Here is a 16,946-nt window from a genome sequence, read left to right as displayed (position 1 = left end):
TTCATCTGGCTCCTAGCTACTCTCTAAACTGAAACTTAGCCTCCGAGGTTAGGGGCCTGGGTTCCAGTCCCGAGGCCCACGTGTATGACCGTGAGTGAGCCACTGCACTCCGATCCTGAGCCTCCTCACCTGGAGCCCAAGAGGATTTTCCCCGTCGCCTGGGGCCACGAAGACAAAGCTTAGGAAACACTTGCGACGTCTAACGGGGCGTCTTTCATTCCCGTCTGCACGCCGATGCTGGGAAACCCTTCCCAAAGCAGGACGTTGCTCGTCGCAGCTCTGCCCCACACCTCTCCCCTCAACTCAAACTCCTGCGTGTCCGAGCAGAGCTCCAAGGCAGATCTGGGGGGCTTTTCTGGCTCTGCCCCTGCTCCTTCTCAAGGCTCCCCTCCCACTGGGATTGGGAGGCAGGAGAAGCCTCAAGCGGGAGGGAAGAGGGGAAGGTGCGTCAACCACAGGGATGCGTTCACCACGCAGATGCCGGCAAGAGCTTCGGGAGGTCAGAAGGCAGACAGCTGACAGCCCCGTCCTACCTGGGCCTCGTTCCCAGGCAGCACTTCGCCGCTCGACGAGCAGAGTCTCCCCCGAACACCATCCTCCCTGCCCTGTTACAGTCTGGAGCGCAGGCACTTTCCCTGACAGCACGAGGCCATCAGGGAAAAACACAGACACTGCGAGGATGTGGCCAGATGGCCGAGGGGAAGGCCAAGAGCCCCGGCGAAAGGAAGAGCCCCGAGCCACCTGGGCTTGCGAAAATGGCCAGGAGCTTCCAGACAACCTCATGCTCTGATCGGGACATGACTTACTTCGGGTTTGGTCCCTGCAGGAGGGGCTGGGGGACCTCCCAGCACCCCTTGGACACGGCCATTCCTGACTGTTCAAATCCTGGGCCTCTCTTGCTCTTCTCACAGCCCCCCACCCTCCTCTTGGGTAGCCCCCGCCCTGGAGTGGGGGCAGCGGGGAGGGGGACTCGCCCGAGGCCCCTCCTGCTTCTACTCTACGGAAGACATCCTGGGACTGGGGTGGGAGGAGTTACAGTGTTTTACAAGATGCGGGCACCCATTTTAGACTTCACTAGGCTGTACGCGCCCTTCGTCCCCCCACGGGCAACTGAAAATCAGCTATATTTCTGACTGCTACACAAGCGAAGTGGAAAATGCTCCCGCCTTCACCCCCAGGCTGGCTGCCAGGGGAAGACGTCCACGGAAGGTGCTGGGGGAGAAGTAAGAGAAGCTACAGATGGTGCGTCAGACTGTAATGTCCCTGCTATTGGGATGATCCCTCCCAACAGGACAAAGGCCTCCGTGATGTGATCACCCCCTGAAGGGGACAGTTGCCCTGCCATGCCCAGCCCCCCCCCCAACATCAGGACAGGGGAGACGTTTGGGAGGTGGCACCTGGCAAGAAGTTACACTACCCTTGAAGTCTTCCTTTTCTAATCTGTCTTATCTGCTTTAAGGGATCATCTCACTGGCAACAATTCTCTTTTAAGTCATACCACGAAGGAGAAGGGTTTTTCAGCCTAGGCTGGGACTGTCAGACTAAAATGAAGCAGCTTCCACGGACCCTCTCCCTCCCACCGCGCTCCCTCCCAGGAAGAGGAGCCGGAAGCACTTCTAAGGCCCTCAGCCCTCCCAGAGTCCATCGCCACGGGGGAAAGACCACCTGGGCTAGAGCGGGACATGCCAGGAGGATGCAGCACGGGAAGAGTAGACACTTTTTTTTTTCTTTTGTCTTTTGAGGGCCGCAGCCATGGCATATGGAGGTTCCCAGGCTAGGGGTCTAATCGGAGCTGTAGCCACCGGCCTACGCCACAGCCACAGCAACACGGGATCCGAGCCGCGTCTGCAACCTACACCACAGCTCACGGCAATGCCGGATCTTTAACCCGCTGAGCGGGGCCAGGGATCGAACCCACAACCTCATGGTTCCTAGTCGGATTCGTTAACCACTGAGCCACGACAGGAACTCCAGAATAGACACATTTTTTTCTCGATTTGTCCTGTGGCCTCCTGACCCCCCCCTCCACTCCCTGACCCCTCCCATTTTGCAAAAACCCCCCATACCTGGTAATCCTGATCATCAATCCCAAACCTCTCCCGGAGATTTCGGAACACCATGGGGCAGTACTCCTTAAACTTAAAGCGGCTGGGGAGGTTCTCTCTAGGGGAAAAGCAGAGACATGTTTGTGTGCACTTCCTGCTCCTCTAATTCGTACATCAGGACTTCTTAAGGTGTGGTGCACAGGTCACGTGGGTCAGAACCATCTGCAGTACCTAAAATGTAGGTTGCTAAGCCCCCCAAATTCTGGAGGTGAGCCTGGAAATCTGCATTTTTAACCACCACTCCAGGTGATTCTGAGCAGGTCAAAGTTTAAAAACGTCACATTCCTCGCATGCCCTTTATAAAAATTCCTCTAGTTGTGTTCTTGTGATTTGTGTACCTTTTCTGAGTTATCTATGTTTTCTTTCAATAGAATCGACATGAAAGAGAAAAAAAAAAAAAAAAACCCAAAAAACCTTACCTGCAGAGAAGTGGGACTGGCTGCCGGCTTCTACTTCACAAGTGCTCTACTTGCTACAGGTGGGTGAGGGCTGCGAACAGCTCCGTGTGTAAACATCAGTCTGACCGCTAAAGGGAAAGGCTTTTCCCTTCAAAGGGCCACTCTCCTCTGGGGATGGATGCTCCTATCAGCATGTCTTTAGAGGGTCACACCCGGGAAGTCCTGCCCTTGGCTTCCACTGGGAGGAAGAGGAGGGTGCTTTCCACTGAAGAGGTCCTCAGTCAACCCACTGGGATCCCGTCTTTTCAGGATGCCTTGTTTGCTGGGTGCTGGCACCAACCAGCTCCTTTGTCAAGCCACAGATTCCCAGGGGGGGAGAATCACCTTGAAGGAATGCCTCCTCCAAATCCTCCATGGTTTTTCTGTCTGTTTTTCTTTTAGGGCCGCACCTGCGGCATACGGAGGTTCCCAGGCTAGGGGTGGAATCAGAGCTGCCGTGGCCGGCCTACACCACAGTTTACGGCAACACTAGATCCCCCACCCTCCGAGCAAGGCCAGGGATTGAACCCGCCTCTTCACTCCACGGGTTTTTGTTTGTTTGTTTTTGGCAGCGCCTGCAGCATGCAGAAATTCCTGGGGGGAGTTCCCATTGCGGCGCAACGGAAACGAATTTGACTTGTATCCATGAGGACCCGGGTTTAATCCCTGGCCTCGCTCAGTGGGTTAAGGATCCGATGTTGCCGTGAGCTGTGGTATAGGTTGCAGACACGGCTCGGATCCCACGTTGCTGTGGCTGTGGTGTAAGCTGGCAGCTGTAGCTCCGATTCTACCTCTAGCCTGGGAACTTCCATATGCCTCTGGTGCAGCCCTAAAAAAAAAAAAAAAATTGGAACGCAAAGGGGAGGGTGGGAATGTCCAAGCTATAGCAAGTGGGTCAGAAGGACAGGCGACAACCTGGACTTGAGATTCAGCCCTTAACCTGTGAGACCTGATGCTAACTCCAGATCAAGTGTCAGAACTGAACTAACTGCAGGACACCTAGCTAGTGACCACAGAATTGTGTGATGCATGGAAAACCCAGACACTTGATGTTTGGAGTAGCAGTGTGAGCAGAGAGTAGCCCAGGAGTTTGTCTTCTATGCAAGTGGCCACTTAGCAAGTAGCAGCTATGAAGACAGACAGCTTCTAGAATATGATGTTATCATTACCTACTATGGCAGAGAGAGGCCACTAATGGATGTTTTCAAATCAAGCTTCTCCTCTGGGCTAACAGTCTGGGAATGGTGGGCTGACAGAGCCCCGCTGGTAAGGGGGTGGGGACTATGGGACAATGGAGAGAGGAACCAGGATTCAAATGCAGAAGGGAAGAGAGTGTGAGCAGTAAATATCTTCTGGAGGGACCCACAGGAGGGTGAAAAAGCAAGGCCTCTCAAGGGCCCGGTGCAATGGCTGCTCCATCTAAGTCTGCGACAACCTTTAGACACTGATGTTAATCCCAGAAGCCACAAAGAGCAAAAATGGGAAGAATGATTTTCAATAGCGCCCCTGGGCCCCACGCTCAGCCTGTTGTTCACACGCTAGTTGGAAAGAAAGGAGCTTGGCCACATCCCAGGCCAGGAATATGCCTGGCAGCTTTTTGTCTCAGACCAAGATCAAGATAGGGGTCTCGTACTAGACACCCCAGCTGCCGAGCAGCTTGCTTTCACCTAAATGGGCCCTAGATGAATCACCCTGCGCCGAGCCACAAGCCCTGCGGGGGCCCCAGAGGGAGGCCGATAAGGGACGGAGGTGGCAGGACAGCACAAGGTGGAGCGGCACGTAATGAATGCATTTTCCCAACCAGTTTTTCGGCTCTGTGATCCAGGTGTCGCTGTCACACCCTGCCAGGTGCTCACCGGCCCCCACCGCAGCAAGGTTTGGGAAGCTCTCTGTCTTGAGGGAAAGAACTGCCCACAAAACTGAGCCCACTCAGCAGGCAACTTACTTATTGAAGAGGTGATTGTCCACCTTGATCTTGCTGTAGGCCTTGAAGTCATCCGGCATTAGCATGACAGGGACAGGGACATTGCTCAGCTCATTGATCTGCAAAGCAAGGGGAAAGTGGGGGTCTCAGCCAGGAGGCCACCTGGGGAGGATAATCTGCTGCAACAGAGATGCCACCATCTCACCAAGAACGTGTCCTTGGAGTCCCTCCTCTTTTTCTTTTCAAATAAGTTCCCAACTTCATCTCTACCTCCTGCAACTTTCCCCACCTGAGAAGGTCTAGCTCAAAAAGCGCCTCCTCTATGAAGTTTTCCATGATCTCTAGACCATAAACATTCTTTCCCATCTTGGAAAACTCCTGAAGCACTGTTTGTATCCATCGTTTGGCCATCTCGCAGCCTCCCTCAGACAGTAGTTAATGCTTCTCCACTTCACGAGCCTGCTTGACTGTGCGGTAGGCAAGATCTTTGCTTTCAAAGATCCTTGGAGGCTCCACAGTGCTTGGCACCACCATTTGCTGGTACCATCTAAGTATGTGTCAAATGCAATAATAAATGGATCAATGAATAAACATTCACCCAACTACCTGAGTATGGACTGAGGCCTTTGAACATCTTCACACGAATTGAGGGTCCTGCAAGAAATTGGTCTGGGGCAAGAAAAATGCTGGGTGGGTTTATGTGGGTGTGTAAGTCTAAAGGATTAAAGTGAGCAGACGAGGTAGACATCTGGCCACTGGCTCACTCTTACTTTACTCTCCTGATTAAAGGAGGGCCAGTTTCTAAAGTCACGCCCTGCCTCATGCTGAACTGGGAGAGATGCTGAACTGGGAGAGATGCGGCAGCCTTGCCCCCACTGCAAATAAACCTCCTCATTGTCTTTCATCTCCCTTCGGGGAGCTGGAGGCTGCGTGGAGAACTGGCTTCCCATTGGTGCCGAGCTGAGAGGGCAGCTCCTGCCCGTCCCCAGCCCCAGCTTAGCCAATTAGTGATCTAATTAGCCACAGATGTCCTCTCCCATCACAGCAGAGTATTTGACATTTGACCCTCCACCCAGCTGCCACTAATGCATTCAGGATTTAGAGAGGACGCCTCAGTCCTGACTTAATGGACAGGGGGCAGGGGGAGCAGTCTTGTGTCTCCCGGATACTCTCCTTGCAAATCCTATTATCTCAATGAGGCCCCATGTGGCCGGGAGGGAAAAACAGTCATTAGAACTCCTCCAGGAGCATAAATGGGGGGAAATACCATTTAATTTGCTGCCCCTTTCATGTTCCAAATCTTTTTTATTTAGAAATGTCAGAGGATTGAGGAAGTTGAAGTTAATGCAGTAACTGGGCTGGGGAATCATACCTTCCCAGAGATGGTGAGAAGCCCAATTTACTCACGGGGAGATTAAGGAAGGCAGAGGAGCATGTGTATGGAAGGGGGCCGGAGGGCAGAAATGTAAGCTGGCAGTGGGGCAGACTCAGTAAACCCCGGCAAAAACGGACCGGGTACATCCTATGTGATTCCATTTATATGAATTTCCAAAATCTATAGTGAGAGAAATCCAATAAAAAAAGGTTGCCTGGGCATTGCCATGAGCTGTGGTGTAGGTGGCAGACGTGGCTCAGATCCCTCTAGGCCAGCATCTGTAGCTCCAACTAGAGCCCGGGAACCTCCATATGCCCCAGGTACAGCCCTAAAAAGACAAAAACCAAAACAAAAAACAAAAACAAGAGAAAGTTGCCTGGGTTTGCTGGGAGGCGGTGGGGGTGTGGTTGACTGCAAAGGGATCTAGGAGTGTGACAGAAATGTTCTATATGTTGCTTAGGGTGATGATGACATGGGTATATACATTTGTCAAAACTCATCAAATCACACATTTCCAATTCCTAGCATCCAGGTCTGACACCCGCCATCGGCTAAACGGCCACCAAAAAAAGCCCCGCCAGATCCCACTCCAGGGAGTAAGTGCGTGCCTACAGAGGAAACTATTCCCCTTCCTTGTTTTTCTGCCAATAGAAACAATTCATGGTAGCTGTCCCACTTCCTTTTCTCTGGCATATTAGAGCTGGCTCTGAGATTGAAAGAAGTTAAGAAGTTCATGCATCTTGTGCAGTTCTGCCTTTTCTACTCACACCTCCGTGCTAGAAATAAGTATCACTGGTTCAAAGAGTATGTTTTTTTGTTTGTTTGTTCGTTTAGGGCCGCACCCTTGGCATATGGAGATTCCCAGGCTAGGGGTCGAATCGGAGCTACAGCTGGTGGCCACAGCCATACCAATGCCAGATCCTTTAACCCACTGAGCAGGGCCAGGGATCAGAACATGTGTCCTGTGGATACTAGTCAGATTCATGACCGCTGAGTCACAAAGGGAACTCCCTAGAAAGTATGGTTTTTGTTTTTGGTTTTTGTTTGGTCTTTTTGCCTTTTCTAGGGCTGCTCCCGCAGCATATGGAGGTTCCCAGGCTAGGGGTCTAATTGGAGCTGTAGCCGCTGGCCTACACCACAGCTCACGGCAATGCCAGATCCTTAACCCACTGAGCAAGGCCAGGGATCGAACCTACAACCTCATGGTTCCTAGTCGGATTCGTTAACCACCGTGCCACGACAGGAACTCCGAGAGTATGATTTTGTCCCAAAATGTTCCAATATCCGCTACTGATGGATTCTGGGTTAGTCTAAAATTCAGACTCTGGAGTTCCCGTCGTGGCGCAGTGGTTAACAAATCCAACTAGGAACCATGAGGTTGCGGGTTCGGTCCCTGCCCTTGCTCAGTGGGTTAAGGATCCGGCGTTGCAGTGAGCTGTGGTGTAGGTTGTAGACGGGGCTCAGATCCCACGTTGCTGTGGCTCTGGCGTAGGCTGGCAGCTACAGCTCCGATTCGACCCCTAGCCTGGGAACCTCCATATGCCACGGGAGCGGCCCAAAGAAATAGCAAAAAGACAAAAAAAAATAAAATAAAATTCAGACTCTATGCTGTAGCTTGTTACTGGGAGAACTAGGAAAGACTAAAATGCTTGCAAGGGGCCAACTGCCCCTTAGCCAGGATGAATTACTCTAACACAAGCTATTCATTAATTCTCAGTGGGAACTAAGTGTAGCAGAGTTTGAGGCGTTGTCAGTTGGTCAGTTTTTAGTTCTCACCTCATCTCTGTTCTTGACTATACACCCCAACAGCAGGAAGTTTCTAACAGATAATATACGGGTGAACAATCTGTATGGCTGAACTATGGAGACGCACCCTCATTTCCACGGGGCCACATGTAGATGATTCACTCCAGGGATTAACTGTACTATTTTTTTTTTTTTTAAGTTGTGCTAAATTTTATATCCCCAGAGAGATCTATTCAGTTGCAATTGAACAAGCCCTTCCGGAAATGCCTACTACACACTTCACTGCCTGTTAGGGAGAAGGGACATGCTGTGAGCACTGTCAACGCAAAAGTGGGAAGTGTGTCCTCTTATCAGGGAGATGAGACAAACCTGAGACACAGCAAAACTTGAAGTCAAGGAGCATTTAAGTAAGTGAGGACACAGGGACAGAGAACAGCACAGCAGAGCTCCAGAGGGTGAGGTGGCAACGGTCAGAGTCAGCCTCCAGCCCTCACACATCAGGCTAGAAATGGAACCTAATGGCCCTGCTGCTATTGCCAAGAGCACTGGACGCTGGAAGAACCTACAAGATCATGTTACACTGGCACTTAAAAATCTCCCATGGCGCCTCACCAACCTCAGGGTAAAGTTTTAACTCCTTAGCCTGGCACTGAAGGTCTCTACTCAGTGTATTGAGCGCCCTACTCTGTGCCAGAAGCTGCAGATACAAAAACCAAAAGATCTGGTCTCTGTTTAGCTGAGAGGAGAGGCAACAGAGAACAAATACAACATAAAAAACCAAGAAACAAAAAACAGTGTGATGAGTGCTACGGTTATGAATAAAGGGAGATGGAAAAGCAGATTAAGAAACGATTGAGTCTGGGAGTTGCTGTCGTGGCAGAAACGAATCCAACTAGGAACCATGAGGCTATGAGGTTTCGGGTTCGATCCCTGGCCTCGCTCAGTGGGTCAAGGATCTGGCGTTGTCATGAGCTGTGGTGTAGGTCGCAGATGTGGTTCGGATCTGGCGTGGCTGTGGCTCTGGCTCTGGTATAGGCCGGCGGCTACCGTTCCGCTTAAACCCCTAGCCTGGGAACCTCTGTATGCCTCGGGCACAGCCCTAAAAAAAAAAAAAAAAAGACTAAAGAAAAAAAGCAAGAAAGAAACGATTGATTCTGCCTGAGAGCGAGAGGACTGGCTGCTAGAGGAAGTGGTAGAGAAAGGTCTCGGATGTGAGAAAGGCCTAGGGTGGTCGTTCTCAGGAAAACCCTCAAAAAACAACCAAACAAAAACAACCCAAGGAAGGGAATCCCAGCCAGGGAACATTCAAAAACAAGCCTCAGGAGTTCCCGTCATGGCGCAGTGGTTAACAAATCCGACTAGGAACCATGAGGTTGCGGGTTCGGTCCCTGCCCTTGCTCAGTGGGTTAACGATCCGGCGTTGCCATGAGCTGTGGTGTAGGTTGCAGACGCGGCTCGGATCCTGCGTTGCTGTGGCTCTGGTGTAGGCCGGTGGCTACAGCTCCGATTCGACCCCTGGCCTGGGAACCTCCATGAGCCGCGGGAGCGGCCCAAAGAAATAGCAAAAAAAAATAAAGAAACAAACCTCAGAGCTATAAAAGTATATTGCCTATCTTGCGGGGGGGCCAGAGGGCGGGGGGCAGGAGGCAGTGGCAGGGAAGGAGAAAGGCACTAAGGAATGGAGGGAGGCAGTACAGGAAAGATAGGTGAACAGCCTCAAATAGTATCAACATTAATAAATAGCAGAGTTCCCGTTGTGGCTCAGCGGTAACGAAGCCTGATTAGTATCTATGAGTTGCGGGTTCGATCCCTGACCCCAGTCAGTGGGTTAAAGTGTTAAGTGGGATCTGATGTTCAGGTGGCTGTGGTATAGACTGACAGCTGCAGCTCTGTTTCAGCCCCCAGCCTGGGAACTTCCATATGCCAGGGGTGTGGCCCTAAAATAAATAAATAACAGCTGCTTCTATTTACTGAATGTCTATAAGTGATCAGGACTTTATAGTATTACATACCATATATATTACCTATATACATTCTGTTCTTTGCTATTTTTTTCTACAATTTAAGAGTCACGTAAAGTTTTTTCCTTTTTTTTTTTCAGGGCTGCACCCACAGCACGTGGAAGTTCCCAGGCTAGGGGTCCAATCAGAGCTACAGCTGCCGGCCTACACCACAGCCACAGCAACATGGGATCTGAGCCACATCTGTGACCTACACCACAGCTCACAGCAACACTGGATCCCCAACCCACTAAGCAAGGCCAGGGATTGAACCCCCGTCCTCATGGATACCAGTCAGATTCATTTCTGCTCAACCACAACGGGAACTCCTCCCATAAAGTATTATTAATCTGGTGTTGCAAAAGGTTCGAGGTTGGCAAAAAAAAAAAAGGTTCAAGGTACCTTGCTCAAGGTCACACAGACAATGTATGCAGAGTCGGATTTGCTCCCAGATCTGCTGGTGCCAGATCTGGGCTCTTTATACTGTGCTGTGCAAGCTTTCTTATGGGCAGCTATCCTGATTCAGGTAGTATTTTCCATTCCTTTCCTCTTTCCTAATAATCTGCAAGGAAAGTGTTATGCTCATTTTATAGAAAAGGAAAATGAAACTCAAGAGAGAAAAATCACTACTCCAAAGCTATACTAAGGGACACAGCCTGCATTTGAACTTAGTTTGTCCACCATGTGATAAATTTGAACTTAACTATGCAGGCAATGGGAAGTCCTCTCAGGTTTAAATCTGGGAATTCACATGGGATGACAGAATGGTAATTCTGGAATCCTAAGCAAGTAAGGATTGGAGGAGTTCTCACTGTGGTGCAATGGGATTAGCAGCGTCTCTGCAGTGCCAGGACACAGGTTCGATCCCCGCCTTGGTGCAGCAGGTTACAAGATCCGGTGTTGCCACAGCTGCTGCACAGGCAAAACTGCGGTTCGGATCTGATCCCTGGCCCAGGAACCTCCATATGCCTCGGGACGGCCAAAAAGGAAAAACGAAACAAAAAAATCAAGTAACGGAGTTCCTGTTGTGGCTCAGAGGAAACGAATCTGAATAGCATCCATGAGGACACAGGTTCGATCCCTGCCCTTGCTCAGTGGGTTAAGGATCCAGTGTTGCTGTGGCTGTGGTGTAGGCTGGCAGCTATAGCACCCACTCAACCCCTAGCCTGGGAGCCTCCATATGCAGGTATGGCCCTAAAAAGACCAAAAAAAAAAAAAAAAATCAAGTAAGGATTAGAAAGGACGAAGATAAATAGCAAGATCATTTACGGGGCCATTACAAGAGTTCAGGTTATAGACTACAGCAGCAAGAACAGAAGAAGGGAAAAGCTAAGAGAATCACCCAACATCCGGCTAAATGACACTTCTGTGAAAGCTTCCGTCTTCCCCAAGCTGAACTAGTTACTCATTCTGCTGTGCATCTTTATATCCTAAATATTGCATTCACTTGGTAATTACTTGTTTACGTGTTTCATTTCTCCACTCAACAGTGAGGCCCTGGAAGGAAGAGACTATCTTACCCATTTTTATGTCCCTAGCCCAATGGCTGGCACATGGTAGTTGCACAATAAATGCTGGACAGAGGGATGGCTAGCTAGAAAAAAGGGGACCGAAGGATGGCTAACACTACAATCAAAAGAAAAGGGGACAGCAAAGCTGGTGTGACCACGCCAAAGGTTCATGGTCTGGAGGACGGGAAAGAAGATTAAGGTTAGCCACTGAGGCTATGACCAGAATATAAAGCGTCTTAAATGCCAACGAGAGAAGAATGAATTTTATTTAGTCGACAAAGGAGAGTAATTAAAAGCTCTGAAGCGTGAAAGGCAGGGACTGAAGCAACGTTTCTGAAAGATGAGCCTTTGCTTTACTGCCGAGCACATTTCTAGGCCAACCTCTTCCACCTTCGGCAGAAGTGCACTTGTGGAATGCAAACTCACTGGAGCAGCACAGTAAGCAGAGCACATTAGGATGGTGAGTCTGTTGTATCTCACGTCATATAAGTAGTTTTTGGATTATCCACACGATTAACTCCATGAACCTTCGGCATAAATAATGAGGAGGCCGAACAAGCTGAATGAGACAGAACGTCAGAGAGTTTGCTCTGGGCTGATCCTGCTGGTCATGAAAATTTAGTCACTAGTTCTAGTCTGGTGAACTTCTGATTCCGGAAGTCTCCACTTCCCTGTGTGACCTTCACAGGAATTGCTACTCGGGAGGCATGGGTTGGGCATGCGGGCTTCCTGACATGTTCCAGGGTCCCCTGGGTGGCTTGGCCATGGGCTGACCGCCACTGACAATCATTTGTTACAATCATCCGCCACCATCAGAAAACATGACATGCTGGGGAACACATTTCTGAGAGCAAGGAGATTTGAAACTCCAGAAAGGAAAGGGCAAGAACAGAGAGACACAGATGCCAACAATCCCCGGCTGGGTTTATCCTTCCTTTTCACACCGTGGTTTTTCTTCTCCTCTTTCAGTCCCAGTGTTCTCTGGAAGGTGGGCAGATGCGCTGAAGAATATATGCATCCAAAGGCTTCACTAGAGCAGAAATGTTTACTAAAGACTCTTTTTTTTTTTTTTTTTGTCTTTTTTTGCTATTTCTTTGGGCCGCTTCCTCGGCATATGGAGGTTCCCAGGCTAGGAGTCCAATCGGAGTTGCAGCCACTAGCCTACACCAGAGCCACAGCAACGCGGAATCCGAGCCGTGTCTGCAACCTACACCACAGCTCATGGCAACGCCGGATCATTAACCCACTGAGCAAGGGCAGGGACCGAACCCGCAACCTCATGGTTCCTAGTCGGATTCGTCAACCACTGCGCCACGACGGGAACTCCCACTAAAGATTCTTAAAGTAGCAGGGTGAGAGAAAAAGGCAGGCAAAGAAGGTTCTGGGTCTGCGTGAAGCAAAGAAAATGTGTAGACAGAATGGGGGTAGAATGTGGGAGAGAACGGAGCAGACTTAAGAATAACTCTGTTCCTCACATCATTCACAAAAATTAACTCAAAATGGATTACAGACCTAAACGTAAGAGCTAAAACGGTAAGAGGTTTTCTTAGAAGAAAATATAGGAGTAAATCTTTATGATCTTGGGTTAGATATAACACCAAAAGTATAAATACCTAAAGAAAAATAGATAAATTGGACTTTACCAAAATTAAAACCTTATGCTTAAAAAGACACCATCAAGAAAGTTAAAAAAAGATAACCCAAAGAACGGAGTAAAATACTTGTGAAACATATATCTGATAAGGGACTTATGGCCACAATACATAAAGAACTCTTACGATTCGATAGTAAAAAGACAAATAGTTCAATTTAAAAATGGGCAAAAAAGTAACTGGCAAAGGATCTTAATATATACGTTTCCAGTGAAAATATACAACTGGACAATAAGCACGTGAAAAGATGCTCAACACAGTTAGCTATCTAGGAAGTGCAAATCCAGATCACAAAAGAGATGCCCTTCAAAACCGCTAGAGTAGCTATGATAAAAAACAGACAATAACAAGTATTGATAAGGATGTGGAGAAACTGGAACCCACACATACCGCGGGGAGAGGGGGGGGCATGTAAATGGTGCCATCACTTCGAAGCTTCCCAAATGGTTGAACATGGTTACCATCAACGGCTCCTATTCCTTCTGATCACCTGCGTGAGGCTTCATACACACCTGGTTCCTAGAATGGCCAACAGGGTACCCGCCAGGTCTGCCCCCTCTGGTCTCCATCCCCCTCTCGGAGGCCATCTCTTCCCTAACTCCAGAACCTCCGCACCACGGAAACACTGGTTTTCTCTCGTTATCAGTTCGCCCCTGACAGATCCAGAGTCTGATTTTTCTCTCTGTACAGCCTTCCTCTACCAAGTCCATGGACTGCAGCTGTCACGACGCTGAGTTCAAAGACCTCTCTTTCTCTGCTCAGAAGGAAATCAACCACCTCATGAGAGGGTATGTAATTGACTTGAGCTCCAGATAAAGACACATCCATCCTCCACGTCTCATACACCGTCAGCCATAGACCATCGTGGCCTACGTGCTTAAATCAGCAAGAAACTGAATAATCCAAGAAAAGGTGATATCCGAAACCTCAGACTGCGAAAGGTGGCAGAAGCTGGCTTCGGAAGGGAGGTCGCCTCCAAGAAAGGCTATCGATACCAGAACAATGTGGCCCTCGCTCTCCTGGGAACTGCACGATCTTATAATCTTCTGGGGAGATGTTTCATTTCCCGGATGGGGACCCTGAAGTACTAGACCTTGTGGCAGGCCCAGAGGAAGCAATAGAATTGTTGCCTAGCTGATGTCCAGACCTCGGCCGGTCCAGGGCAGTCATGTCCAGTGCGTTTCCCCGGAGGTGCTCGCTCATTATGTCCAGAGGTACGGGTCTTGCTTAAAGTCAATACCTTTCCAGCTGGCTCTCAAACTTGCTTAAAGTGAGCAGCGAAAGAGGGTGATACCTATCTCTCCATCTACCATTCAGAGACTCACTGCCTGCCTAACAGAAAACCAAGCACCACACACTCCTGGGAACTAGCAGGCGCAGGCACACACACCTGTCCTGGCCCTGGGCTGAGAGGCAGGGCAAGGAAAGGAAGCAAAGAAAATGAGACCTGCCATTCAAGCACCATCATGTGCCAACACAGCCCAACATACTGCACTGACAATGGGCTGCATGTCTTGTTGTGACCACAGACAACCTAATAATCCTCCACCCAGGGCCTCCACTCCTTCAGGTATAAAACAAGGGACCCAGAGTCCTCTTCTGACAAGTTGTCATATTCCTGACTCTCAGGCCTCTAACCAATGCTCTATACAGACAGGATGCTTTCTAGTGAGAAGCCAGCTGCACGACAAAACCAAGGATTGATTTCCAGGCAGGGACACCGGGTTCACATGTTGATGACCCAGTTTTCCCTGCAATATTGTCAGATGACCCCCAAGGCAGCAGGAAGCAAGAGGGACAAACTCTGCTGGACTCGTGAATCAAAGCAGCTCCCAGAGGTCTAGATGTTACACCAGCGGTTCTCCCTACCCTAGCCAGGACCCTCACCTTAGTGAAGTTACTGAACCGGCCCAAGACCATGAAATCAACAAAGACCTCACCAGACACACGGTGCCTTTCTGCAGTAGAGGTAAAGATCTAAAACCCCGGCTGAGACTACAGTTTATCAATCTCCAGCCGACGGCTCTTCTTGTAAAGCAAAGCTCAAAGTCTTGCTGGCCCTGGGCTCCTCTGTCATCAGTTGGTCTTGTGGGCAATTTCAAGTGCTCCGAAAAGTCACGGAGCCTAAAGAACTGATATCCACAAGAAACTCCAGCCATTAGCTTCACTTTCTTCATTCCAAACTTTGAATTGGTGCAGTTGGTATTTCGGGTTTTTTAACTTCCTCTGCTCATTTCTGGAAGTAAGGACGCACAATGAAATGCAAGAAACAAGTAGTTGGAAGAGAAAGAAAGACCCCAAACAAACAGGACCGACACAAAGTCCTCTAACTCAAATACTGGGCAGGGCCCCAACTTTCTAACGGGAGCAGTTGGACAATCTCAAAGAAGCCCAAGGACCCAAAGAACCTCTCTCTCATCATAATCACTATCCATTACCACACTCTCCCGACCACACAATAGAAAGCGCAGTAACTGAAAAGTCAACATCTTTGACACGATCGCCATAGAATTCAGGAAGATGCGTTATTCCTACTATGAACAGTCCTCAAAAGCAGGCCTCACCTTCTCTAATGGTTATTCCCCCTTCTCTCTAACCCAGGAAGACCCTGATCTGTGGCCCAAGGAAGCCAGTGCTTCTCCAGTTGATACATCTTGTTCGAGAAGAAAAGAAACCCGAGGAGGATTTCCAGGCAGGGGTAAAGAGGTCTGGAGGATGGGGAAACCTTGAGCAGCCACATCAAACGACCAGAAACGGAGGACTATTCAGGTAGGCCAATGCCACCTGCCCTGTCAACTGGACAGTGAGCTAGGCAGCCAATTATAAGGAAGAAGGGGGAGAACAAATGCAACAAACGGGGTGAGGTGAGAGGAGAGGATGATAGCCATTCCACCCCACCCAGGCCTTCCCTCTGCGCTCCAGGGGCTGCCCGCTGCCAGACGCAGGAAGCTTGAGGGGCTGGAGGGAAGGGGAGGACGCGACGGCACACCACCGTCGGAGGCACCAGGCCTCGCGTGGCGTGCAGGGAGGCACACCCGGCCGGGATGGCGTGCAAGGGCGGGGTGGGCGTGCAAGTGGCTTGTCGAGGGGGTGCACGCGTTACTGGCAGGGCCGGCCAGGCGAGGGCCCGGGGCGGCGGGGGGCGGGTGGGGGAGGCGTGAGCGCGCACGGGGCCGCGCTCGGAGGGGCGCGCGCGGGGGAGCTGGTTACCGTGTGGTTCACCCCCCACATCAGAACGCTGAGGATCGGCTCGCTGGCCCGGAATAGCTTCACTTTCTGGCACACGAAATGCTTCTTCTTGGTCTTGGTCTTGCTGGCGCTGAGCGGCGCCACCGCCACCGCCGTGGTGCTGGTGCAGTTGGACGACATGCCCGGGGCGGCGGCGGCGGCGGCGGCGAAAGGGGGGGCGACCGAGACGGCGCACAAGCCAGCGGCCCCAGGCCTCCCCCAGACCGATCCCCACCCCCGCTCCCTCACCGCGCCATGGTCGCGCCCGTCCCGTTACCTCCCCACCCCGCCCCGGTGGTTCCGTCCTCCCCACGCTCCGCCCTCTCTGCCCCGCCCCGCCCCGCCCCGCCCCAGGGAGCCCGCCCGCCCGCTCCGCACCCCGCCCCCAGGCGGTACAGCTGCCCAGCCGCCACCGGGCCCTCTCCTCCCTGCCTGGGTGGTACCGCCCACCCCGGGGAGGCAGCGGCCGCCCGGCCCGCCCCTCCTCCCCGGGCCTGACAGGAACGGGGCCGGCCTCCGCGTGCCTCAGAATCCCGCGCCCGAGCAGGGAGGGGAGGAGGACTGGGTAGGTCTCGCTGTCTACCGCGGGAGGGTCTCCCTGTCCGGGCCCACCAAAGCCAGGGTTTGGCTTTTTCCTCAACCTGACGTGCCAAGATGGCGGCAGCGCCACGGCTCCGGAGGGGAGGAGGGGCGGGAATGCGGGGGTGGGACGTACCATCCCCACCCCGGGGGAGAGAGAAGGAACACTGCGAGGGGAAAAGAAGGTCCTGCCCGGAAAGGCAAGGAACGCCCCCTCGCTCCACCCAAGCGTGGATTTTCCCACTCCTCTGGACCCCGGGGATGCACGCCACCCGCGGGACACGCCCCCTCCCCCCAGGGCCAATGAGAGGAGCCAGCCGGGAGCCTTGGGTTTTATGAATGGGTCCCGCTCCCACCCACCGGCCGCCGGCCTCCTCCCGCCAAAGGCT

General features: G+C 51.4%; 1 protein-coding gene across 1 annotated transcript in view; it reads right to left on the bottom strand.

The window, feature by feature from the left end:
- Window positions 1-16,250, bottom strand: part of PIP4K2B (phosphatidylinositol-5-phosphate 4-kinase type 2 beta) — a 28,495-nt gene extending 12,245 nt beyond the window's left edge. The window contains exons 1-3 of the mRNA XM_021067062.2: window positions 15,961-16,250; window positions 4,488-4,585; window positions 2,067-2,163 (exon numbers count right to left, since the gene is read on the bottom strand). Coding sequence (XP_020922721.1) covers window positions 2,067-2,163; window positions 4,488-4,585; window positions 15,961-16,119 — 354 coding nt within the window. The 5' untranslated portion in view covers window positions 16,120-16,250. The remainder of the gene's footprint in view (window positions 1-2,066; window positions 2,164-4,487; window positions 4,586-15,960) is intronic.
- Between the last annotated feature and the right edge of the window lie 696 nt (window positions 16,251-16,946).

Source organism: Sus scrofa, chromosome 12, assembly GCF_054392235.1.
Source record: "Sus scrofa isolate SSC_HxYL_T2T_F1_AM1 chromosome 12, Sscrofa_HxYL_maternal_Yorkshire_Landrace_v2.0, whole genome shotgun sequence".
In the NCBI taxonomy this organism is placed as follows: domain Eukaryota; kingdom Metazoa; phylum Chordata; class Mammalia; order Artiodactyla; family Suidae; genus Sus; species Sus scrofa.
This window is presented reverse-complemented; position numbering and strand designations above follow the sequence as displayed.